General features: G+C 46.5%; 1 protein-coding gene across 1 annotated transcript in view; it reads right to left on the bottom strand.

Annotated features, from left to right (window-relative positions):
* LOC309567833 (high affinity cGMP-specific 3',5'-cyclic phosphodiesterase 9A-like) overlaps window positions 1-26,529 on the bottom strand; it is a 107,290-nt gene that overhangs the window by 57,169 nt on the left and 23,592 nt on the right. Inside the window, exons 4-7 of the mRNA XM_082273319.1 lie at window positions 23,641-23,684; window positions 13,321-13,375; window positions 11,004-11,074; window positions 9,295-9,379 (exon numbers count right to left, since the gene is read on the bottom strand). Coding sequence (XP_082129445.1) covers window positions 9,295-9,379; window positions 11,004-11,074; window positions 13,321-13,375; window positions 23,641-23,684 — 255 coding nt within the window. The remainder of the gene's footprint in view (window positions 1-9,294; window positions 9,380-11,003; window positions 11,075-13,320; window positions 13,376-23,640; window positions 23,685-26,529) is intronic.

Raw genomic sequence — 26,529 nt, 5'->3', positions numbered from 1 at the left:
CTTCAATGCAACTGTGCTATGCCCCCTTTAATGCAATGAACAATGTGCTGTGCCCCCTTCAATGCAATAAACACTGTGCTGTGCCCCCTTCAATGCAATAAACACTGTGCTATGCCCCCTTCAATGCAATGAACACTGTGCTGTGCCCCAACAATGCAGAGTTCAGCGTGCATGCCCCCTTCAATGCAACACTGTGCTGTGCCCCCTTCAATGCAATAAACACTGTGCTGTGCCCCCTTCAATGCAATAAACACTGCGCTGTGCCCCCTTCAATGCAATAAACACTGTGCTGTGCCCCCTTCAATGCAATAAACACTGTCCTGTGCCCCCTTCAATGCAATAAACACTGTGCTGTGCCCCCTTCAATGCAATAAACACTGTGCCCCCTTCAATGCAATGAACTCTGTGCTGTGCCCCAACAATGCAGAGTTCAGCGTGCATGCCCCCTTCAATGCAATAAACACTGTGCTGTGCCCCCTTCAATGCAATAAACACTGCGCTGTGCCCCCTTCAATGCAATAAACACTGTGCTGTTCCCCCTTCGATGCAATAAACACTGTGCTGTGCCCCCTTCAATGCAATAAACACTGTGCTGTGCCCCCTTCAATGCAATAAACACTGTGCCCCCTTCAATGCAATGAACTCTGTGCTGTGCCCCAACAATGCAGAGTTCAGCGTGCATGCCCCCTTCAATGCAACTGTGCTGTGCCCCCTTCAATGCAACTGTGCTGTGCCCCCTTCAATGCAATGAACACTGTGCTGTGCCCCCACAATGCAGAGTTCAGCGTGCATGCCCCCTTCAATGCAACACTGTGCTGTGCCCCCTTCAATGCAATAAACACTGTGCTGTGCCCCCACAATGCAATGAACACTGTGCTGTGCCCCCTTCAATGCAATAAACACTGTGCTGTGCCCCCTTCAATGCAATAAACACTGTGCCCCCTTCAATGCAATGAACTCTGTGCTGTGCCCCAACAATGCAGAGTTCAGCGTGCATGCCCCCTTCAATGCAACTGTGCTGTGCCCCCTTCAATGCAATGAACACTGTGCTGTGCCCCCACAATGCAGAGTTCAGCGTGCATGCCCCCTTCAATGCAACTGTTCCGTGCCCCCATCAATGCAGAGTTCAGCGTGCGAGCCCCTTTCAATGCAGAGCGCCACAGCATTGTCCCCAATCACTGCAGAGCGCCACAGCATTGTCCCCAATCACTGCAGAGCGCCACAGCATTGTCCCCAATCACTGCAGAGCGCCACAGCATTGTCCCCAATCACTGCAGAGCGCCACAGCATTGTCCCCCAATGATTGCAGAGCGCCACAGCATTGTCCCCCAATGATTGCAGAGCGCCACAGCATTGTCCCCCAATGATTGCAGAGCGCCACAGCATTGTCCCCCAATGATTGCAGAGCGCCACAGCATTGTCCCCCAATGATTGCAGAGCGCCACAGCATTGTCCCCCAATGATTGCAGAGTGCCACAGCATTGTCCCCCAATGATTGCAGAGCGCCACAGCATTGTCCCCCAATGATTGCAGAGCGCCACAGCATTGTCCCCCAATGATTGCAGAGCGCCACAGCATTGTCCCCCAATGATTGCAGAGCGCCACAGCATTGTCCCCCAATGATTGCAGAGCGCCACAGCATTGTCCCCCAATGATTGCAGAGCGCCACAGCATTGTCCCCCAATGATTGCAGAGCGCCACAGCATTGTCCCCCAATGATTGCAGAGCGCCACAGCATTGTCCCCCAATGATTGCAGAGTGCCCACAGCATTGTACCCCAATGATTGCAGAGTGCCACAGCATTGTCCCCCAATGATTGCAGAGCGCCACAGCATTGTCCCCCAATGATTGCAGAGCGCCACAGCATTGTCCCCCAATGATTGCAGAGCGCCACAGCATTGTCCCCCAATGATTGCAGAGCGCCACAGCATTGTCCCCCAATGATTGCAGAGCGCCACAGCATTGTCCCCCAATGATTGCAGAGCGCCACAGCATTGTCCCCCAATGATTGCAGAGCGCCACAGCATTGTCCCCCAATGATTGCAGAGCGCCACAGCATTGTCCCCCAATGATTGCAGAGCGCCACAGCATTGTCCCCCAATGATTGCAGAGTGCCCACAGCATTGTCCCCCAATGATTGCAGAGTGCCCACAGCATTGTACCCCAATGATTGCAGAGTGCCAGCATTGTCCCCCAATGATTGCAGAGTGTCAGCGTGCGTGCTCCGTTCAAACTTACCTGGCGGCGGCGCGGCTCAGCTTCTTCCTCCTCTTCTGCGGCGGGTCCTTCTCCCTCGTCGTCTCGGCGGCGGGAACCGGCGGGCGGCCTCTCCTCTTCTCTGAGCGGCGGTGACGGTGAGTGATTGACGCACGCACCGGCACCGCCCCCATTGCGACGTCAGCGATATCCTGGATGATGATTGGTCCAGGCTGTAGACTGGACCAATCACAGCCAGGATATCAGAAAGTGGGGGTGTCCAACCGCAAAGACTTGCGCCCAGGATACCCCCCTACCTCCCCAGAAGGCAGCCAATCGGTGCCTCTTCTGGGAGGTAACCCCACCCCCCCCCCCAGCCACCAGTTCCTTGGGTTCAGGCCGGCGAACCCAATTTTTTTTTTGAACAACTTTATTTGTTCGTTTTGTTTTTTTTTTTTTTTTGTTTTTTTTTCGTTTTTTTTTTTTCTTTTTTTTTTAGGGGTAGGGGGGGCGGCGCCCTGGCGCCCCCTATGCACGGGCCGCCACTGTGCTCAACCCCTTGTTGCAAAAAGGCCAATTTTCGAGTCACCGAATAGGTACGTGGAGGAAATCCTAAAGATTCGCACCACGCAATATAAGTCTTCCATGTGTGATAATAGACCTTGCTGGAAGTCGCTTTCCTTGCTTTAATAAGGGTAGGAATGACTGAAGTAGACAAACCTCTGTCCTTCAGTACTTGGGTCTCAATGGCCAGGCCATTAAACCCAGCGACTGTAAAGCATGATGGTAAATTGGTCCTTGAGACCACAGACACTCCCTGAGACGAAGTTCCCACGGAACGTCTGCGACTAGCATGTCCAAGTCGGCCAGGCCGGCTTGAGGAGGCCAGCCTAGAATTTCTAGGACCACTGGCGCTGATAGAATCTGAACCAGGCGTCCCTAGAGGTATCTGGCCCCGACCATCCGAGAAAGTCTGGTTGTTTTCTGTTCCCACACATTTATCAGATACCTGATTGTTATCAGGAAGGGTGATCTTTTCTGGTTGAACCTCAGGGACCGAAGTCACCCGACTAGAGGCTACTTGGCCTATCTGGTCAACCAGATCCGATTCCTGTGAGGTATAGGGACTAATCTTAGGAAAAGGTAAAGGAAAAGATCTATTCAGGGAACGGTAACTACCGCTTCCTGTAGTACTTAAATGTTGGAAGGGAAGAATCGCACCGGTAGTAGTGGTTGAAGCTCGATCTAATGTCCTGAATACCGGTGAAAACGTCCCCCCACCCTGAAACCGGGTGGGGGCGCACCTTCAGGCTGTGTACTCCTTTGCTTCGGGTTTGGCTGGGTTGGTCCTCTGCTTGTCCGACCAGCCCTTCTTGAACCCTCCTGGAGGAGTCTTGCCTTTCCCGCTAGTACCAGCCGGGCGCCCTTTATGGGCGGTAAAGAAAGGTCCTCGCTTGTTGCGAGGTCCCTTAGCTTTAGCAGCCTGTGGCAAAAAAGTGCTCTTGCCCCCAGTGGCATCCTTGATGATTTCATCTAGGTTGGCCCCAAATAGACGATTCCCTTGAAAAGGGAGATTTGTCAAGGTCTTTTTGGAACCTAGGTCAGCTGACCAGCATTTTAACCACAGCACACGTCTGAGGATCACCGCTGACATAGATGCATGCCCTAATAAGGGAGTAGTGTCCAAGGCTGCGTCACAGATAAACTGTAGCCCTTGTATAATCTGTTCCATCAAATCAGATGTCTCCTGGGGAATATCTTTTCCCCTAAGGTCTTGGCGTACCATTTTCGCCCATTCCGTAAGTGTCTGGGAAACTAGACCAATAACAATTACTGGTCTAAATGCTGACCCTATCAGAGAGAAGATGGTGTGGGACTCTGCTTCCATCTTTCGATCCACCGGATCCTTAAAGGACGCAGTGTCCTCCACTGGGATAACCGTGGCTTTATTCAGCCTGGAAATAGGTGGATCCACCACTGGTGGTACCGTCCATTTCTTAATGATGGATTCCTCAAACGGATAGCGTCTAGCAATACGCTTGGAAATAGTAAAGGTACATTTAGAATGCTCCCATTCTCCTTTAATCTGATTACCGAAACATTTGGGTACAGGAAAAACCTTCACCGTTTTGATGGGCTTATTAGTACCAAAAGGAATCTCTGTTTCAGTTGCCTCTGCCGGTAAAGCCTCAAGTTTTAAGGTTTCCTGCACTGCCACAACTAGTGCGTCCACCAATGCTTCTTCCTGAATTATAGCAGGAGAAGAAGCGTCCTCCTCACTGTCTGAGGGGGCTTTACCTGGGATAACAGCCTTTGCAGAGGAACCTGCAACTGCAGTGACCATCTCTGAATCAGAGTCAGAGGTGTCAGATAGTATAGGGGTAGGCGGGGGTCGCTTCCTTGACCCCCGTCCCTGACAGGCCGCCTCCACCCGAGCCACCATAGACTCCAAAATTGCTGTAAATGACTCTACACTCTGTGCACCGGCGGGTCCCGTGGCCCCCTCGAGGGAAACAGGTGGGGGAATATGTGTGGCAGGGTCCATGATAATTCCAGTCACTTCCTGGATAATATAATTCAAAAATAAAAAACTTTTTTTTTTTTTTTTTTTTTCAGACCCCCAGCGCCACAAAAAGCCCCTTAGTGTTACCTGCTAGGGATCCCTATCGATCGAGAGAGAGAGATAGACCCCCAGGCTCACCACTTGATGCTCAGAGTTTAACTGCAACAGGTTACAGCGCTGTCTTGACCAACAGGAAGTCTTTTGGCTGGCTGCCCAGGAAGAAAGGAGGCGGCTCCGCCCCTCTGCACGCCTTCCGGCGCCTCCCCTAGCTCCACGAGGTGTTTGGATCACCTCAAACATGGCCGCCTCCATGCTGGAGACACGAGGCTACGCCAAAATGGCGGCTCGTGCGATCCAGCAAAAAAAATGGTGGCGGCCTGTACTGAATAGCGGTGTGCTGCAGGGCACACAACACTCTCTCTGCATGGGGATTTGGCGTGGTTGGCGGTACCGGCCCTGACGGACCGCATGGCCATTCGGGAGGCCTGCTAATAGCTGGAGATCTGATTAGGAAGGCAGTCTACATGTCCGTGGCTTCTGACTGGTAGGTAGCTTATTCTCATCACCGTAAGATTCCCAGAATGCCACAGATTATAATCTTTTTAACATGTATACAATTAGATTGTTAACTCCCAAACCAAGCCTCCTGGCTTTTTGCACATAAAATCACACTCAAAGTAGGAGGATCTGTGTCATTTATAGGATAGAGAGGGACTCTATCTTACCATACAGAGAGGGGCCCGCGTTCACCACAAGACCCGTCAGGGGAAAAGGGGGAACATACTACTCACCATACCGGAACCAGGCGGGCACCAACTCCTGACAGTACCCCTCTCCACCGGGGCGGGAGGGCTGTCGACCGATATGGACGCCGTGACTCATGGTCTTTGGCGTTTCAGCGAGACGTTTAACTCGCGGGGTCAGTCCTTTAATGGGACTTTGTCGCGGCCGACCCAGCGCGGAGCTATGGCCTGCACGCGCTCGTAGGCTGAACTGGGGTGACCACCGGATCTCAACATCCAGCCCGTCGCCCAGTTCAGCTTTCTTGCTTGAAGATCTCACAGGAACACTGGAGAAAAAAAGCTGTCTAAAAAATCCTTTAAGAAAAAAATCTTGCCAGGACCTAAGTTCCCAGCAAGGTATCTAGGTCCTTACTCCTAACTAGACAGAAAATAACTGATTTGCTGAGGCAGAGAGAGAGAGGATATACCCTCTGGGACTGCCCCTAGGGTGTGGCCAGAGCTTTTTAATTTCCTGTCTAGTCCTGCTCCTGTGGAGGCAACATAACCCGAAGGTGGTGTATCACCGAGGACTACGTCTGTCAATGAGCGCTAGAGAAATATTTTTATATATTCCATACTGTAGACTGTACTCACTAAGATTGGTATATGCTTTTAAAAAGAAATTAATCAATTAAAAAGAATTCGCTACATATTGATTTGTGGAAATAAGTTGAGATTCTCCTACCTCACAGATCTTTGCCTATTGACATAAATAGACACTGTTATATTCAGAGCAGTATAAATATTCTGACATATTTTTATCTATCTTTATACATTTTTATTTAGAGACACTTTATGGTATCTTTATTTATGTTTTTGGATTACTCCTTTTTAAAAAAGACAGACTGTGTATGCAATTTTGTTTGTGTGATCACTAGATAGCGCACTAGTATATTTTTTTCATCTTGGGAGTGAGCAAGAGGGTGGCTACATTCCTACATACAGTGGGACCATGTATATAGGTCCCACTGTAAAAAAGAAATCAGTATATATACTTTTTTTAAGCTGATCCGACCCGATCCCAGGCTGAGCGGTCAGGCTTCGCTGTGGCGGTGGGAGCAGAGGACATGGCCGACAACATAAGCCCCATAGTAAGTCTAAGGGTGACTTCACTCCCCATTCATTTCACAGCCGTTGTTGGCCGTTTCCTCTACAGAGCTTCCGCCACTGGAGACTGGATCGGATTGGCTTCAAAAAAGGTATGTATAGCGATTTCTTCTTTACAGGGCTAGATAGGTTAGTGTTAGATCAAGGAGATTTATAGATGCAGAGATTTTAGTTTTAGGGTGCACTTATCCTTTAAAGAAGATCTATCATCATAATTTTGGTATAGTGCAATCCCCTGTGATACAAATTGCATTGTCCCATGTTGCGAAGGGTTTACCTGTCCCCCTCCTCTTCTGCCATGGCCAATCCAGCGGCAACTTTAAAGGAGATGGTTGTTTCATGGCTGCAGCTTGTCTTAGCTATAAATACTTTCCACAGACAAACAGGGGCAGGAGGAATGCAGAAGGAAGGAGGACGTATTGGGCTCTGCATTCCTCTTGCCGTGGAAAGAGAGGAGGGGGGCAGGTCAGACCTCATACCTAGGGTTAGAAAGCACTTAGCAACATGGGGCAAAGTATTACACATACTTTGTATCATAAGGGACAGAACTCTAATACAAATTATGATAGTACTTCTTTAGGTGAGACATGCACTGAAATCACATGAGTATCTCAGCTTTTCCTGGAAAAAGCCTAACTCCCTCCCCTTACACTGCCATAGGCTCTTTATTGGTCTTTTCACATAAAGGAGATACTCATAGACCAAAAATGTGTTTGGGGTGTCTGTGAGAAGCTTCACATAAATAGAAAAAGCGAAAATTTGCAGATCCTTTTAATTTACCTACAATATCTCACAAAAGTGAATACACCCCTCACATTTTTGTAAATATTCTTCTATATCTTTTCATGTGACAACACTGAAGAAATGACACTTTGCTACAATGTAAAGTAGTGAGTGTACAGCTTGTATAACAGTGTAAATTGTTACCAGGTGAGGAGTACAAAGACAAGTGTGTCTTGCCTACAGTCAAGCATGGTGGTGGGAGTATCATGATCTGGGGCTGCATGAGTGCTTCCAGCACTGGGGAGCTAGAGTTAATTGAGGGAACCATGAATTATACATGTACTGTGACATACTGAAGCAGAGCATGATCCCCTCCCTTCAGAGACTGGGCCGCAGGGCAGTATTCCAACATGATAGCGACCCCAAACACACCTCCAAGACGACCACTGCCTTGCTAAAGAAGCTGAGGGTAAAGGTGATGGACTGGCCAAGCATGTCTCCAGATCTAAACCCTATTGAGCATCTGTGGGGCATCCTCAAACTGAAGGTGGAGGAGCGCAAGGTCTCTAACATCCACCAGCTTTGTGATGTCGTCATGGAGAAGTGGAAGAGGACTCCGTGGCAACCTGTGAAGCTCTGGTGAACTCCATGCCCAAGAGGGTTAAGGCAGTGGTGAAAAATAATAGTGGCCACACAAAATATTGACACTTTGGGCCCAATTTGGACATTTCCACTTTGGGTGTACTCACTTTTGTTGCCAGCGGTTTAGACATTAATGGCTGTGTGTTGAGTTATTATGAGAGGACAGCAAATTTACACTGTTATACAAGCTGTACACTCACTACTTTACATTGTAGCAAAGTGTCATTTCTTCATTGTTGTCGCATGAAAAGATATAATAAAATATTTACAAAAATGTGAGGAGTGTACTCACTTCTGTGAGATACTGTATATCTTGCGAAATGCTGACCATTTTGGCACCATTTTCACTGAAGATTACATCTGCATTTGTGTATTATATGCTCAAGTCTGTGACCCTCTTCTTTCCCTAATAGGCTATTGCAGTGGTTGTCAACTTATGAGCTAAAGGGGGCCACAAATGTGGCCCCTGACATCACCAAACGCCACGCATAATGTTCAGTATATATAATGCTTGAGAGGACTGTCAGAGACTGCAGACCTAATAGAGGAGATGAGGGTCAGAGAGTGAGGACAGGATACATTGTTGGATGGGGATATGTTGCAGAAGACAATACGAAACTGGAAACACGAGGCTGGTAGAGGTCAATACTAATAACCTAATCAATGTTCCCACTACAGACTTCTAAGGTCCAAGGGCCACACATGATATACCAAAGGGCCGCAGGCTGGACACCGGGGGTTTTTGAAACAGACAAATACATATATTGACGGGAAGATGTTGGGAGGGGGCCAGACCTCCACTATCCAAGTTTTAGTTACAATTTGCACAATTACTAGGTGTGGGGTTTTGAACTCCTATGGCAATGTCCATGTGTACACACACCTGGAAATGCTGGTTTACCAAACAACAAAAAAATCTGCAGGTTTGCTACATGTAAAGGGACAGTTTATTTTTGAAAAAAGGGTAAACCATTGGTTGAAGGAAAGACATCTCTGGACATTTACATAAGGACTACAAAGGCCAAATTACAGGTTTGGGAAGACAATCTTTTTTACGTTTTCAGATAACGCCCTAGTCCAGGGACCTCAAACTACGGCCCTCCAGCTGTTGCAGAACTACACATCCCATGAGTCATTGTAAAACTCTAACATTCACAGACATTACTAGGCATGATGGGAGTTGTAGTTCCTGAACAACTGGAGGGCCACAGTTTGAAGACCCTTGCCCTAGTCCGTTATTTTCCTGTGTCCGGTATTTCATAGGACAAGACTTCATCTCACCTGTGGCTCTTCTTTTCAAGTTCATCCCGTAGCTTCCTCAGCTCGTTCTTACACTGGTCAATGCTGAGAACTTTTTGACCTTCAACTGCCGAGACAAAATAGGGAAGGACTGAGAAGAGTCTCTATACATTATGGTCTGATGCTCACTATGATTAGGCCAAAGCAGCCTCCTTCAGGTCCTTACTTATTGCTCATACTACACTATATTGTCAAAAGTATTGGGATACCTGTCTTAACCCGCACATGAACTTTAATGGCATTCCAGTCTTAGTCCGTAGGGTTCAATATTGAGTTGGCCAAACCTTTGCAGCTATAACAGCTTTAACTCTTCTGGGAAGGCTGTCCACAAGGTTTAGGAGTGTGTCTATGGGAATGTTTGACCATTCTTCCAGAAGCGCATTTGTGAGGTCAGGCACTGTTGGAGAGAAGGCCTGGGTCACAGTCTCCACTCTAATTTATCCCAAAGGTGTTCTATCGGGTTGAAGTCAGGATTCTGTGCAGGTCAATCGAGTTCCTCCACCCGAAACTCGCTCATCCATGTCTTTATGGACCTTGCCTTGTGCACTGGTCCAAATTATTTGGTGGAGGGGGGGGGGGGGGATTGGTGTTCTATCAGGTTGAGGTCAGGACTCTGTGCAGGTCAGTCAAGTTACATAGTCACATAGTAGGTGAGGTTGAATAAAGACAATAGTCCATCCAGTTCAACCTGTGTAGGTGTGTATGTTCTGATCCTTCAGATGTACATCTAAGAGTCTTTTGAAAGCCACCATACTACCCGCAGAAACCACCTCTTGTGGTAGAGAATTCCACAATCTTGTAGCCCTGACAGTAAAGAACCCCCCACGTTGCCTGAGGTTAAAACGCTTCTCCTCCAATCGCATTGTATGCCCTCGAGTCCTCATGCAATCCCTTCGACTGAACAGAAGTTCCCCCACCCGAAACTCACTCGTCCATATCTTTATGGACCTTGCTTTCTCCACTGGTCCAAACCATTTGGTGGAGGGGGGATTATGGTGTGGGGTTGTTTTTCAGGGGTTGGGCTTGGCCCCTTAGTTCCAGTGAAGGGAACTATTAAGGCATCAGCATACCAATACATTTTGGACAATTTCATGCTCCCACCTTTGTGGGAACAGTTTGGGGATGGCTCCTTCCTGTTCCAACATGACTGCACACCAGTGCACAAAGCAAGGTCCATAAAGACATGGTTGAGCGAGTCTTGGATGGATGAAACTTATTGCCTGTACACACGATCCGAAAATCGGAGGACAGATCATCCGTTTTTCTTTGCATGCTAATCTCAAATCGAAAATTAAGAGTTTAATAAAGTAACGGAAATTCCCGTACAACAGAATTAAAAATCGGAAAAGTGATGTAGTGTATATGTATTGTATTTTGGAACGACAACTGTATTGATTAAACGAAAAACGAAAATTCTATGATCTGGTATCATATGAGAAAAATGTTCATGCTTGTCCCATTGGATAATATCGGATGAACTGTCCTGATTGGCTGTGTACTAACAGTCAGATTACCGTACGATACCTTCAAAAGCGGTATTTTTCCTCCAATTTTTGGATTGCGTGTACGGGCCATTAGAAGGGTTTCCAAGTGATTGAACAGGCAAGCTAAATGCAGCTGAAGGCATGTTTCATTTGCCATTTGACCACGAGCCCAAATATATCTCCAATATAACGTACGATTTATCTCACCTTCAACCCTTCGTTCCAGGACTGTGAGACGCTCGCAGACCTCTCTCTTCAGGTCACTGATCTGGAAAGCTCTGGAGAAAGAATAAAACAGTCAATGGATTGTTGCCGCAGAATAAAATAATAAATGTAACCATCTGGATAGTGTTCATGTATACAGAGTCATCACCATGTGGATAGCTTTCAATTATGTTTGCAAATGCATGAATGTATTCACATTTTAGAAGTGGGTGGTAATTAAAGCGTATCTATGGTCAAAATGTAAAATCATTGATTCATTTCCAAATTGTATTTCAATTATTTCTAGCCTGCTCCTATTAACCACTTGCAGATCTCTCTATGCACATACAGTATATACGGTGATGCCGCTCTGCGCCAGATCATGTACATGTAAGGGGCGTGTGCCGCCCCGTTTGTGCTGTGATTGGGTACAGCCAGGGCTTTTTTTCAGGAGGAACGCAGTTCTGGGACCTCCAGAATTGAATATATGTAATGGCAAGGGGTGGCGGGGTTTGCTGTACGGTCTACTGATGCTAGCTTATGGGGGATCTATTGTTTCTAGAGGGAATCTATTTTTGTGTAGGAAGGGGTTCTTGTTGCTGTGGAGTTCTTCTTTTGCTTGCTGGGATCTATTGTTGCTGGAGTGGGTCTTATGTTGCTGGGGGGTCAGTTGTTGCTGGGAGGGATGTACTGTTGAGGGACGGGTCTTTGTTGCTGGCTGCTGGAGGGTCTATTGATGCTGCCTACTGAGGAACCTATTGTTGCTGGAAGGGATCTATTTTTGAAGGGGGGTCTATTGTTGCTGGGAAGGTCTATTGTTGCTTGCAGGGGGTCTATTGTTGCTGGAGTGGGTCTTATGTTGCTGGGGGGTCAGTTGTTGCTGGGAGGGATGTACTGTTGAGGGAGGGGTCTTTGTTGCTGGCTGTTGGAGGGTCTATTGATGCTGCCTTCTGAGGAACCTATTGTTGCTGGAAGGGATCTATTTTTTCAGGGGGGGGAGCTATTGTTGCTGGGAAGGTCTATTTTTGCTCACAGAGGGATCGATTGTTGCTGTGGTGGGTCTTATGTTGCTGGGGGGTGAGTTGTTGCTGGGGGGGGGGGGGTGTACTGTCGAGGGAAGGGTCTTTGGCTGTGGCTGCTGTAGGGTCTAATGATGCTGCCTACTGAGGAACCTATTGTTGCTGGAAGGGATCTATTTTTTCAGGGGGGTCTATTGTTGCTGGGAAGGTCTATTGTTGCTCACACGTGGATCTATTGTTGCTGTGGTGGGTCTCATGTTGCTGGGGGGTCAGTTGTTGCTGGGAGGGATGTACTGTTGAGGGAGGGGCCTTTGTTGCTGGCTGCTGTAGAGTCTATTGATGTTGGTTACTGAGGAACCTATTGTTGCTAAAAGGGATCTATTTTTGCAGGGGGGTCTATTGTTGCTGGGAAGGTCTATTTTTGCTCACAGACGGACCTATTGTTGCTGTGGTGGGTCTTATGTTGCTGGGGGGTCAGTTGTTGCTGGGAGGGATGTACTGTTGAGGGAGGGGTCTTTGTTGCTGGCTGCTGGAGGGTCAATTGATGCTGCCTACTGAGAAACCTATTGTTGCTGGAAGGGATCTATTTTTGCAGGGGGTCTATTGTTGCTGGGGAGGTCTATTGTTGCTCGCAGGGGATCTATTGTTGCTGGGTGGGTCTTATGTTGCTGGGGGGGTCAGTTGTTGCTGGGGGGGATGTACTGTTGAGGGAGGGGTCTTTGTTGCTGGCTGCTATAGGGTCTATTGATGCTGGCTACTGAGGAACCTATTGACCTTTCCTTTTCAATCTGCAGTTGTTGTAATTTTCTGCAAAATGCAATATGGCCACCTGGAGGTGTTCTGCACACAGAATGTATACTGACCACACCCCCAGAAACATCATTTCCTGCTTGTGTGATTGGCTAACCAATTTTCCCAGAAGTCTGCACTAAGATACAAGTCAGATTTCTGGCATCCCATGCAACAAAAATGTCATTTTTGGTGAGATCCTCCCAATAGGAACACGTCTAAAGGGATGCAGGCCCAGCAGATTTCCTCATTAGAGCCCTGCAGCTACATCAGCTGGTTTATTATGAAACCACTCCCATTAGACCCACTCCGCACATGGACACAGATAAACAAACAGCGATTCTTCAGAATAACAAAAGTAGGAATCTGCAACAAAGTTTGTTATAATCCTTGTAATGTACAGAGATCACCCAGAGGGGGATTGTTTATTTCTTAACAAAAGAGGAGTTACACTTTAACTGTTTGTCAAAGACAGAACCCTCAATAATTGTTCTATCTTTGCTGGTCTCTACCTTGAGAATTCCTCAGAAACCTGAGACAGAATATTCTGGAAAACGTCTTCTTTGTCTGGAAGAAAAAATATATAAATTGGTATAAATCTTAAATTATGTAAAAATTAAATATTGCCTATTGTTTTTTTTTATATAGTCAGCTAATGAAGCTTTAGACTGATTTTCACGTGTCCTCCAAAGACTGCTTAGTCCATTATAAACATACATCAGCAGATAAAAGTGGAATTTACAAATATAATCAAATTACTAATCCCTTATCAAACAGATCTGTTTCAATCAGAGAAAGCCAACCACAAAGCAAGCTGCTACTGTAAAAACTTAAAGCGGAGTTCCACCTCCCCCTCCACCCCCTCCAACAATTTAAAGTCAGCAGCTACACATACTGTACCCATACTGTAGCTGCTGACTTTTATTATTAGGACACTTACCTGTCCTGGAGTCCAGCAATGTCTGCATTTTTCCATCGGCTGTCGGGTGCTGCCGCTGCCATTGCCGGTAAGGGAACCCGGCAGTGAAGCCTAGCGGCTTCATGGGCGGGTCCCTACTGCACATGCGCATTCCTATTGGCTCGGCGGCGGGGGAAGGAGGAGGGGGCCAAACTTCAGAGGGACGGCGCTGCGGTGCCGTATCCAGGAAGTGGGAAAGGGTTCCTGTCAAAAACAGGTACCCGTTCCAACCTCCACCCTGAAAGGTGCCAAATGTGGCACTGAAGGGGGGGAGGAAGCAAATGAGCGGAAGTTCTACTTTTGGGTGGAACTCCGCTTTAAAAAAAGAACTAAACTTAACCACTTGCCGACCGCCCACCCGCCACATATATACTGCTGCAGGCTGGCTCGGCTGTGCGAATCGCCGTACCTGTACGGCGGTCCATGGAAGTGCTCCCGGGGGGGCCTGCCGCCGTGCAGCCACGATCGCTCCCTGCTGAGAGAGAAGGACGGTCAGCTGTTGTAAACACAGCTGACCGTTCTTCTCCCTGGAATGATCACAGAGCTCCTGTGATCCTTCTATATAGGAACACAGGTCTCTATGGTCATTCCATAAGCCCCACCCCCATACAGTTAGAAAACACCCGCTAGGCTCACACCAAACCCTTTGATCGCCCCCTGGGTTAACCCCTTCCCTGCCAGTATCATTATTACAGTAACAGTGCATATTTTTTGCACTGATTACTGTAGTAATGTCACTGGTACCCCCAAAAGTGTCAAAAATGTCAGTTAGGGGTCCGATCTGTCCGCCCCAAAAATCGCTGATCCCTCCCCCCACAGTTAGAAAACACCCCCTAGGCTCGGACCAAACCCTTTGATCGCCCCTGGGTTAACCCCTTCCCTTCCAGTGTCATTATTACAGTAACAGCGCATATTTTTAGCACTGATTACTGTAGTAATGTCAAAAAAGTGTCAAAAACGTCAGTTAGGGGTCCGATCTGTCCGCCGCATAAATCGTTGATCGCCTCCATTACTAATAATAAATAAATAAATAAAAATGACAAATCTTTCCCCTAGCTTTTAGACATGATATCTAAATACGCTTATTGCAATTTTGTTTTTACCAAAAATATGTAGCAGAAAACAAATTGGCCTAAAAGGATGAAAAAAATGTGATTTTTAGATTTTTTTGGGGAATGTTATATAGCAGAAAGTGAAAAATATTTCTTTTTTTTTTTTTCAGAATTGTCGCTCTTTTTTATTTATAGCGCAATAAATAAAAAAATCGCACATGTGATCAAATACCACCAAAAGAAATTTCTATTTATGGGGAAAAAAGGACCGCGCAATTATCAGTTAACGTAACGCAGTGCCGAATCGCAAACAAAATGGCCTGGTCATTAAGGGGGCAAATCCTTCCGGTCCAGAAGTGGTTAAATAAACCAAAACTGACCAAAAACCATTAGGCCCCATTCACATAGGGCTATTTGGGATCACCGCGATTCTGCCTGCATTTCCATATCGCACTACAGTTGTGGCAAAATGTACAATGCGTGTTTGGGTGCCATTCATTTTTAATGGCACTTCAAACGTGGTGCGGTTTTGCCGCAATTGTTGTGTGATAATCATGTGGCAATCGCAGGAAACCGCATCCTGGTAAGCTTGTCGCCCAAAAGAAGCTCCTGCTTTGTGTTTTACTACGACTGCAGTGCGATTTCAAAACAACAGGGCCTAATGGTGAAATTTACAAACAAAATCAAATGACTCATTCACCGTTACATATCCCTTATCAGTCAGATCAGTGTGAAGTTTCAATCAGAGAGAGCCAACCACAAGGCATGCTGCTACTGTAAAAACGTATAATCCAAAACTGACCAAAAACCATTAGGCCCACATAGGAGATTCTTTTGTGGTTTGCTGCAATTGCCAGACGACTATCACGCGACAATTGCTGCAAGACCGCACCATGTTTAAGGTGTTATTAACCACTTCTGGACCCGAAGATTTTCCCCCCTAATGAACAGGCCAAAATTTGTGATTCGGCACTGCGTTACTTTAACGGACAATTGCACGGTCGTGCGACGCTGTACCCAAATAAAATTGATGTCCTTTTTTTCCCACAAATAGAGCTTTCTTTTGGTGGTATTTGATCACCTGTGCGATTTTTTTTTTTTTTTTGCGCTATAAACAAAAAAATAGCTACAATTCTGAAAAAAAAAACAATATTTCTCTTACGTCCTCCGACAGTCGCCGCCTCTTCATATTCGTCACAATGGGGTATTAGACTTTGCTCCGAAGGAGTAGCTAGGCAACAGAATATGTTAACATTAAAGCTTTTAACATATCCCACCCTCAAGGGGTGGTCCCCTCAGTCAATACCCTCCTACTTCCTGCAACCATATCTCAGTTTCAATGTCTAGCTTGTCAGGAGCTTCCTTTGGCCGCAAGGTTCTTAGTACGGCAGTTCCCTAGGGTCCCTTGTTGGGACCCCTGGCTGTTGGGATACGTTTTTATCCCCTGGTTCTTTGTTTTTCCTGGGTTGTTGCTCCTGTTGAGCAAGTTTTTTTCCTGTTGCCCAGCTGGTTTCCTTCCTTTGGTAAGGTTCCTTTCTTTGATGTGGAGACTGCGTTGCCTTACGGCGCGGATGCGTTTCCCACCCCTCATGTTTGCACTGCTTTGGGACGTCCCCATTGTGACGAATATGAAGAGGCGGCGACTGTCGGAGGACGTAAGAGAAAACGGAATTTTTGTAAAATCTTACCTGTAAAATTCCTTTCTCTGAGTCCTCTGACAGTCGCCGCCCCCGCCCCTCTTTTGGGGTTTGGTTGTATACTCTACTGCTATTCCACTAAAACTGAGATATGGTTGCAGGAAGTAGGAGGGTATTGACTGAGGGGACCACCCCTTGAGGGTGGGATATGTTAAAAGCTTTAATGTTAACATATTCTGTTGCCTAGCTACTCCTTCGGAGCAAAGTCTAATACCCCATTGTGACGAATATGAAGAGGCGGCGACTGTCGGAGGACTCAGAGAAAGGAATTTTACAGGTAAGATTTTACAAAAATTCAGTTTTTTCACTTTCTGCTATATAGCATTCCCAAAAAAAAAAGTAAAAATCTAAATTTTTTAACATTTTAGGCCAATTTGTTTTCTGCTACATATTTCTGGTAAAAAAAAAGATTTATGTCATTTTTATTATTATTATTTTACACAATAAGCGTATTTTGCGCAAAAGTTATCGCGTCTACTAACTAGGGGAAAGATTTATGTAGTTTTTATTGTTTTTTTTGTTTTTTTTTACTAGTAATGGCGGCGATCTGCGATTTTTTGCAGGACTGCGACATTGCGGTGGACAGATCGGACCCCTGACTGACATTTTTTACACTTTTGGGGGGTACCAGTGACATTACTACAGTAATCAGTGCTAAAAATATGCACTGTTACTGTACTAATGACACTGGCTGGGAAGGGGTTAACATTGTGGGTGATCAAGGGGTTAAATGTGAGCCTATGGGAGTGATTCTAACTGTGGAGGGGTGTGGCTTGTGTAATGACCATAGAGACCTGTGTTCCTATATAGAAGGATCACAGGCGCTCTGTGATCATTCCAGAGAGAAGAACGGTCGGCTGTGTTTACAACAGCTGACCGTTCTTCTCTCTCAGCAGGGAGCGATCGCGGGTGTCAGGCGGCAATCAGAGCCGCCTGTCCCGTGCATCAGCTTGCCCACTGACGAGTGGGGGCGGTGCGCGCTCGCCCCCTAGCTGCGGGCGCGAGACCGACGTAGGTCTACGTTGGTTCGCGCAGGAGAGCCGCACTGCCGCAGTAAAAAGGTGGCGGGTGGTCGGAAAGCGGTTAAAAATGAATGGCACCCAAACACGTATTGTGCATTTGCTACAACTGCAGTGCGATTTGGAGTTGCAGGCAGAATCTCGACAGTTCCGCCTGCAATCCCAAATCGCCAGATGTGAACGGGGCCTTACAGCAGTGGTTCTCAACTCCGGTCCTCAGGGCACACCAACAGGCCAGATTTGCAAGATAACCGAAATACATCACAGGTGATATCATTTGCTGCTCAGTGATTGCAGTATTCTGGTCTGCATCTTCCCAAGGTAATACTTAAAATCTGGCTGTTGAGAACCACCGCCTTATAGTTTTCCTTTACAGCATATCAAAAACCCCCCAAAAAAATTATTATATTGCAGCTTACAAATCCTAAGATATGGCGGCTGCATTTGTTTTTTTTTTAGGCCTTTTTTACTTTATTTTCCAATGATGTGTTGTCACCAGGGCTTTTTTCTAAGAGAATAGGTGCAAGTACTCTCCTTTCCAAGTCCCCCCCCTTGTCTCCGCCCCCTTCCCACCTCCGAGGACTGTCCCTTGGTGCCACCTCCTACCCACCTTCCAGTGCCGCCCCTTTTGGAGAATACAAACCCAAGTGTCATTTTGTGGTGCTAAGTTGTTTGTATAGTATTTGTTAATGATAACAAGAAAACAGTAAAATAGATATTCCTTGCAGTCAGCAACAATCGACCCTTACCAGCAACACAAACCCCTCCTACAACAGTAGATCCTTCTCAGCAACAAATGACCCCCCCTCAGCAACAATAGATACGCCACAAGCAATAAAAGATCTCCCCAGCAACAATAGATACCCCCACAGCAATATACCCTCCCGCATACCCCACCACCCCTTGCCTTTACATACATTCAGTGCTGGAGGCAATGGCGGCTGGTGCTTCATGGCCTGGGGGGGGGGGGGGGGCTTTTTACATTCGCTATTGTCACACAACTGGGTGGGCTCAGGGCACAGTGCTCTGTGCCCCGAGCCCACCTTTTTTATGAAGCCTATTAGAGCCTCTGGCTCTAATCACGTGCTTCAAACAAAAAAACCCATTGGAATCCATGCGTCCGGTGCCCTGCATGTAGATTAGGGGGCATGGATAGGGGGGTGGCGCACCTGTGCCCCCAATGGATGGGCCGCCACTGGCTGGAGCTGCTGGAACTGTGTTTCCTAATGTTCCAACTGAATAAAAGCCCTGGTTGTCACCATAAGACAGGACTACAGCACACCTACCCCTCTCCTGTTCACCATTACATGGGGAGCGGGGGCATTTCTTGTGTTGTTTTGTCGTTGAGAGCTGGAAACAATGTAACTGGTAACAGTTTGCAGAGGCAGGACATTATCAGTTCATTAGATTTACAGGACAAAAATGAACCAAATAAGAAAAGTTGATTGTCCGGGTTTATATCCAGTGGGGAAAATAATTATTTGATCCCCTTTAGATTTTGTAAGTTTGCCCACTTACAAAGAAATGAAGGGTCTATAATTTTTATCATAGGTCTATTTTAAATTATAGAGACAGAATATCAACCAAAAATCCAGAAAAAACAATACAAATGTTATAAATTGAGTTGCAGTTCTGTGAGTAAAATAAGTATTTGATCCCTAAGCAAAACATGACTTAGTAGTTGGTGGAGGAACCGTTGTTGGCAAGCACAGAGGTCAGACGTTTCTTGTAGTTGGTGACCAGGTTTGCTCACATCTCAGGAGGGATTTTGGTCTTCTTCACAGATCTTCTCTAAATCCTTAAGGTTTCTTGGCTGTCGCTTGGCAACTCGAAGTCTGAGCTCCCTCCAAAAAAAATTTGTAGGACTAAGGTTTTGAGACTGGCTAGGCCACTCCATGACCTTAACCACTTGCCGACCGCTCACATTGAGCCTACTGTGGCAAAGTGGCTCGATTCCGTCCAGCAACGTAGACCTACGTTGCTGGACTCCCTGCCTTGTGGGCGGCGCGCGCACGCCGCCGGATGCTCGCTCCCGCTGTATTCAGACACAGCGGGAGTTGGGCCAGGGGAGGAGAGGCGGTGATCACCGCCGCTCTTCCCCGATCGTCGGGGATCGAGTGTGGAGATCCGCACGCTTGTGTAAACAAAGCGGACGGATCTCCTATGTGACAGACAGGGACAGATTACAGGATTCAGCATAGCTGAACCTGCGATCTGTGTCACACAACCCCCTCCCCCCACACACATCAGTAAGCATGAGGCATACATTTAACCCCTTGATCACCAATAAAGTTAACCCCTTCCCTGCCAGTGTCATTATTACAGTAACAGTGCATATGTATAGCACTGATTACTGTAGTAATGTCACTGGTACCCCCAAAAGTGTCAAAATGTCAGTCAAGGGTCCGATCTGTCCGCTGCAATGTCGCAGTTCCGCAAAAAAAAAAAAAAAAAACGCAGATCACCGCCCTTACTAGTAAAAAAAAAACAATAAAAATGACATAAATCTTTCCCGTAGATAGTAGATGCGATAACTTTTGCGCAAACCAATAAAAATACGCTTATTGCGATTTTTTTTTACCAAAAATATGTAGCGGAAAACAAATTGGCCTAAAATGTTAAAAAATTTTGATTTTTACATTTTTTTGGGGGGGAAAAAAATGTGAAAAATATTGTTATTTTTTCAAAATTATCGCTCTTTTTTTGTTTATAGCGCAAAAAGTAAAAATCGCACAGGTGATCAAATACCACCAAAAGAAAGCTCTGTTTGTGGGAAAAAAAAGACGTAAATTTCGTTTGGGTACGGCGTTGCATGACCGCGCAATTGTCAGTTAAAGTCGCACAGTGCCAAGTTGCAAAAAGTGGCCTGGATGTAAAGCAGGAAAATCCTCCGGTGGTAAAGTGGTTAATGTGCTTCTTCTTGAGCCACTCCTTTGTTGCCTTGGCTGTATGTTTTGGGTCATTGTAATACTGGAAGGCCCATTCGCGACCCATCTTCAGTGTTCTGGCTGAGGGAAGAAGGTTTTCATCCAGGATTTTACAATACATGGATCTGTCCAATTGGCCCCTCAGTGCGGCAACTTCGACCTGTACCTTTACCAGAGAAAAAGCTCCAAAGCATCATGTTTCCACCTCTGTGCTTGACTGTAGGGATGATGTTCTTAGGGTCATAGTCAGCATTTTTCTTCCTCTAAACACGACGAGTCGTGTTAATGCCAAAGAGCTCAATTTTGGTCTCATCTGACCACAGCATTTTCTCTCAATCCTCCTTTGAACCATTTAGATGTTCATTCGTAAACTTCAGATGGCCCTGTACATGTGCCTTCTTGAGGAGGGGGACCTTGTGGACGCTGCAAGATTTAAGTCCATGGCAGTGTATAGTGTTACCAATGGTTTGTTTGGTGACTGTGGTCCCAACTGCCATGAGATCATTCACAAGCTCCTCCCATGTAGTTCTGGGCTGATCCCTCACTTTTCTCATAATCACCCTTACCCCATGAGGCCAGATCTTGCATGGAGCCCCAGACAGAGGGCAATTGATGGTTATTTTGTATTTCTTCCATTTGCGAATAATCGTTCCAACAGTTGTCTCCTTCTCACCAAGCTTCTTGCTGATGGTCTTGTAGCCTATTCCAGCCTTGTGCAGGTCTAAAATCTTGTCTCTGACGTCCTTTGACAGCTCTTTGGTCTTGCCCATGATGGTGAGGTAGAAAAAGCCCGTAGTGCATGTGCCCCTGGGGTGGCAGCCCAGGGGTGCCTTAAGTCTCACTGGTGAGGGGCAGCTCGCCTTGTGTTTTTTGGCACCATGGTCACTGCACCTACGCACACTTTTTTAAGCACCTGCCTCTTGGGCAAGGCCTTTTGGCTTCGACCAGAGGAATTTTTATTCCGGCCGGAAGGCCTGCCCTTGTATTTTCACAAGGGCACTAATTCACCTCTCCACTTCCCCTTCCCCACCTTTTTGTTTGTGTGTGCTTTTTCTTTGTAGTTTGTCACTTTCTATCACCTTTTTTTTCTCACTGCACGACTTGTAGGGTGTGGGTCCTCGGGCCCTGCCTTGAGTCTTGGGAGGGGGTGGATATGGCTTTTTGGCTTAGTCCGCCCTCTCTCATGGGGTCTCCCTTTGGGGGAGCCCCACTTAGTACTCGGTGGGGGCTGTTTCAGCAGTCCCCCTGAAGAACGGGGTCAGTCTGGTTTCGGCCAGACAGACCATGAGTACCTTAAATCCCTGTCAGGAGTCTTGCACCCCGGGGGATCGAGGTTCGGGTCCTACCTCTTCAGAGGGAAGACCCTGTGCACTTTTTGTGTTCCTCACGTTTGTGTGTGTGCACTTTTTTATGCACCGGGTGAAGTCTTTTGAGTGTGTTTCACACGCTACGGGCTTTAGATAAAAGGAAAAAAAAAAAATGATGGTGAGGTTTGAATGGAAGAAAGAGATTCTGTGGACAGGTGTCTTTTATACATATAATGAGTTGTTGTTAGGAGCGCCTTCCTAAATTGACAGGACTAATCTGTGTACCACATGAGCACATACTAGTCTGTAACCAATCTGTAGCAGACAGAATTATTTGTATAATGTGTTTTTTCTGGATTTTTGGTTGATATTCTGTGTCATCATCATTTAACCACTTCCGGACCGGAAGATTTTCCCCCTTAATGACCAGGCCATATTTTGCGATTCGGCACTGCGTTAATTTAACGGACAATTGCGCGGTCGTGAGACGCTGTACCCAAATAAAATTGACGTCCTTTTTTCCCCACAAATAGAGCTTTCTTTTGGTGGTATTTGATCACCTGTGCGATTTTTTTTTTTTTTTGCGCTATAATTAATTCTGAAAAAAATAACAATATTTTTCACATTCTGCTATATAACATTCCCCCAAAAAAATGTAAAAAATCTAAATTTTTTAACATTTTAGGCCAATTTGTATTCTGCTACATATTTTTGGTAAAAAAAAAGATTTATGTCATTTTTATTATTATTTTTTTTTTTTTACTAGTAATGGCGGTGATCTGCGATTTTTAGCGGGACTGCGACATTGCGGGGGAAAGATCGGAACCCTAACTGACATTTTTGACACTTTTGGGGGGACCAGTGACATTACTACAGTAATCAGTGCTAAAAATATGCACTGTTACTGTAACAATGACACTGGCATGGAAGGGGTTAACATTGTGGGTGATCAAGGGGTTAAATGTGAGCCTAGGGGAGGGATTCTAACTCTATGGAGGCGTGGCTTGTGAAATGATCATAGAGACCTGTGATCCTATATAGAAGGATTACAGGCGCTCTGTGATCATTCCAGGGAGAAGAACGGTCAGCTGTGTTTACAACAGCCGACCGTCCTTCTCTCTAAGTGGGGAGCGATCGCGGGTGTCAGGTGGCAATCGAAGCCGCCTGGCCCATGCATCGGAGTCCCCGCTGCTGAGTGGGGGCAGGAGCGCCTCGCCGGCGGCGCACGCTCGCCCCCTAGCTGCAGGCGCGTGACCGACGTATGTCTACGTCGGTTTGTGCAGGTGGGCCGCACTGCCGCAGTAAAAAGGCGGCGAGCGGTCGGGAAGGGGTTAAAATACAACTATAAATAACAATTATAGACCCTTCATTTCTTTGTAAGTGGGCAAACTTACAAAATCTGCAGGGGATCAAATAATTACTTTCTCCACTGTACACTTTAGGCTCCTTTCAAGCCTTTGCTACTTGGCATCCAAACTGTGAGACCCCAAGTCGCAGAACATGTGAAATTCAATGGATGTCTATGAGAGCTGTTCCTTCTGACACTACTGAAGTCGCTGGGAATTCAGAAAAAGTTCCTGTACTACTTTGGTCTCACTGTTGATGCGACTTTGGCCCAGAGAATGTAAAGCCAGATCAAAGTCTCACCAAAGGTTGCAATAAAGTCGCACTGTAAAGTCGCAATGCAAGTTGCACAAATTTGTTGTCTCGCAAGTGTGAAAGAAGCCTTAAAGTTAGGGATCCGGTGCATTATTATTTTTTTTTTTTACCTGCAGTGCTAGGTTCCATTCACCATAAACCAACATGCTGACATTATTGGTGCTGTTCCCTCCATTGAAGTTTAGTGAGACCTATATAATAGATAAGCATTACCTGATCTCTGGAACACAGCTTGAGGGATGATTCGATAGGGAGAGCTGAAGAGGGTAAATTGTTAGACATGAGACCAGGGTTCAGTTAGCAACAAATCAGTAACTTTACAATATTTACAACATTTTATTAAATTGGTTTATGAAAGATGGGGTTTTAACCACTTGCTGACCAACCGCCGTATATAGGCGGCAGGTTGGCAGATTTCTGCAAATCGCCGTACCTGTACATATATTGCCTGTCTGTCTGCTCTGGTGTGCAATTTCTGTTTTTATATACGGCTCCTTGGTCCAGACAGGCGATACATATGCTATGTAATGATATATCCAACATTTATTAATATTGGAAATATTGGAACCAACTATATAAATTTACTGAATATTATGACACAAAATGAAATGATGTTATAATAAATTATCCACTACTTAATCTATATAGGAAGTGTCTAGTTTCCAATCTACAGACCCCCCGAAGAAGGGTAGCTTTACCCGAAACGCGTCGGGTTCATTGGAACATATACCCTGTTGTATAGCTTAGCCATGTGTATCCAAGACCTACTGCTTTTGTGAGCCATGTTGTTCTATCTCAATCATGTACTATATTGGCACTTTTCCACTGCAAGTACCGGCTTGGCTCTACATGGCCCTGCTTGGCCCGGTTTTCTTTTCCACTGCTGGTACCGCATGGTACGGTGTTGGAACGGTTTGGTGCGGTACGGTATGGTTTGCTTTTCCACTAAAGTAGTACTAAAGTTAAGTGGGTGGGATAACAACGGGGTGGGTGGGATTCTCTGACCAATCAGTGGCTAGTAGTGACTGCATGCAAAGGATTGTGGGATATGGTACCGGGTATGGTACCTCTTGGAACCACAATCGAGTAGGTACTGTTTTTGAGAGCCGTACCGTTCGGTTCCATGCAGTGGAAAAGCGCTGCCGTACCGTACCGAACCGTTCCTACACCGTACCATGCGGTACCAGCAGTGGAAAAGCAAAAAAGCGAGCCGAACCGTTCGGTTCCATGCAGTGGAAAAGCCTATATGTCCAGTTGTTTGGCCTATGTATACATTTTTTAATGTTTATATAATAAAATGTATTCTTTTATATAAAATATTTAATTCTTGTGTTTGGATGGTTGGTCGCCCACATAGTCCCATCCCCTAGGGGGAATTTGTCTGTTCAGCTGTATAGTGGAACTTTAGTTAAAAATATGTCCAGGAACCACAAAAATAGAAAAAAAAAAGTCCCCTGCATCAATTCCTTATTGCAACTAGATGCCTCCGGTCTTCCAAGTTATATGACAGCCAATGTAACTCAATCCACTTCCTGTGAGCCCAGGCTGTCATGGACCCTCCCCCCTGGCAGTTCGGGCTTACTGTACTACTGCAGTGAATGGTGCTCACGCATTAATTCATGAACTTTGCTTAAAGTGTTAGTAAATGATCCCCCAGCAGCCTCATGTCATAATGTGCTAGTATGCACCGCATACTTACCTAAGAAATGGATCCCTCCAGCGGCACGCCGTCAACAATTCCCATTTTCTTCCTTCGAGGGTTTGCGGGTTTCCGGCTATTAGAGTAGCCAAGCTATGATGGTTGCACAGCTCTCTCAATGGGTGGTGTGCGATGGTGACATCACCGGCTGCTACATGGTGCACGTTCAGGAGATATTTACTGTATCTACAGGTAAGACCTATTATAGGCATCATCAGTAGTGGCTGGTGCTCCACACTAGCCCATACACCATACCCCCCCCTGGGACCACACCACCTCCAGCCCGCACACCATACCCCCCCCCTCCCGGTCGCCAGCTCACTCACCCTGGACTGACATGTGGAGGGCAGGCAGCGGCGACTGCGACTTCCCCCTCAGTCTCCTCCGTGGGTCGGGCATCCCCTGTGTCTCCTCCCTCCTCCTCCTCCTTGGCCAATAGCATGGCTTCTTCTTTCGGCCAATCGGGAAATGGGTCTCAGGGCCCGCTTCCTGGTTGGCCAGGAGGAGAATCCGTGTGACAATAGTGAATATTCATTTGCTATTGTCACACAACTGGGTGGGCTCTGCGCCCCGAGCCGACCCTTTTTTGAAGCCTATTAGAGCCTCTGGCTCTAATCAGGTGCTTAAAAAAAAATGAAACCCTACTGGAATCCATTCGTCAAGCGCCCTGCATGTATATTAGGGGGCCGGACGCATGTATGGGGGGGGGGGGGCGGCGCCCCTGCGCCCCCAATGGACGAGCCGCCACTGGGCCTTATTATAGGCTTACCTGTGAGTGCAAAACAAAAAAGGGAGTTTACTACCGCTTTAATCCTGGAGGAAGAATAACACACCAAAGCTTCTGGAGGGGTAAAGGAAGGACCTGTGATGTCATTGGACCAGTGGGATGACTGCAGGAGTAAAGGTACGTACAAAGCAAACAAAAAAAGGTGGCAGGGGGTTTTTCACCTTTAACAATATTCCACCACTTCTCAGAGTAAGGTAAATTAATTCCTAAAGTGGTTGTAACCCCTTCTGCATACCCAGTGAAGTGACTGGCCTCAGGTGATACACAGAGATTAATCAAATCCTCCAACATAAATTGCACCTGTTCATCTGTAGGGTTGAGCGAATCCAGACTGTATTGTTTGGGATCGTACCAGACTTTTGGGTATTCGGTACCCGGACACGGACCTGAATATTTCACTGTATGTTCGGGATACTGTCCGCTGTTTGGTAATGTTATTTGAAATTTTGGCGTGGTTTTAATGTTTTGGCGCGGTTTTAATGGCGCGGTTTCAACAGGTGCAAGGCAGCCAATCAGCAAGCGTTTAACTAGTGTGCCCTTAGAAGCCATCACATCTACTAATGGCATGGCTGTGATTGGCCAGTGCAGCATGTGACCCAGATTCTATATAAGCTGG

Source organism: Pelophylax lessonae, assembly GCF_965119305.1.
Source record: "Pelophylax lessonae genome assembly, chromosome: 12".
NCBI classification, from domain to species: domain Eukaryota; kingdom Metazoa; phylum Chordata; class Amphibia; order Anura; family Ranidae; genus Pelophylax; species Pelophylax lessonae.
The sequence above is the reverse complement of the archived record's forward strand: the minus strand, read 5'-3'. Positions and strand labels throughout refer to the sequence as shown.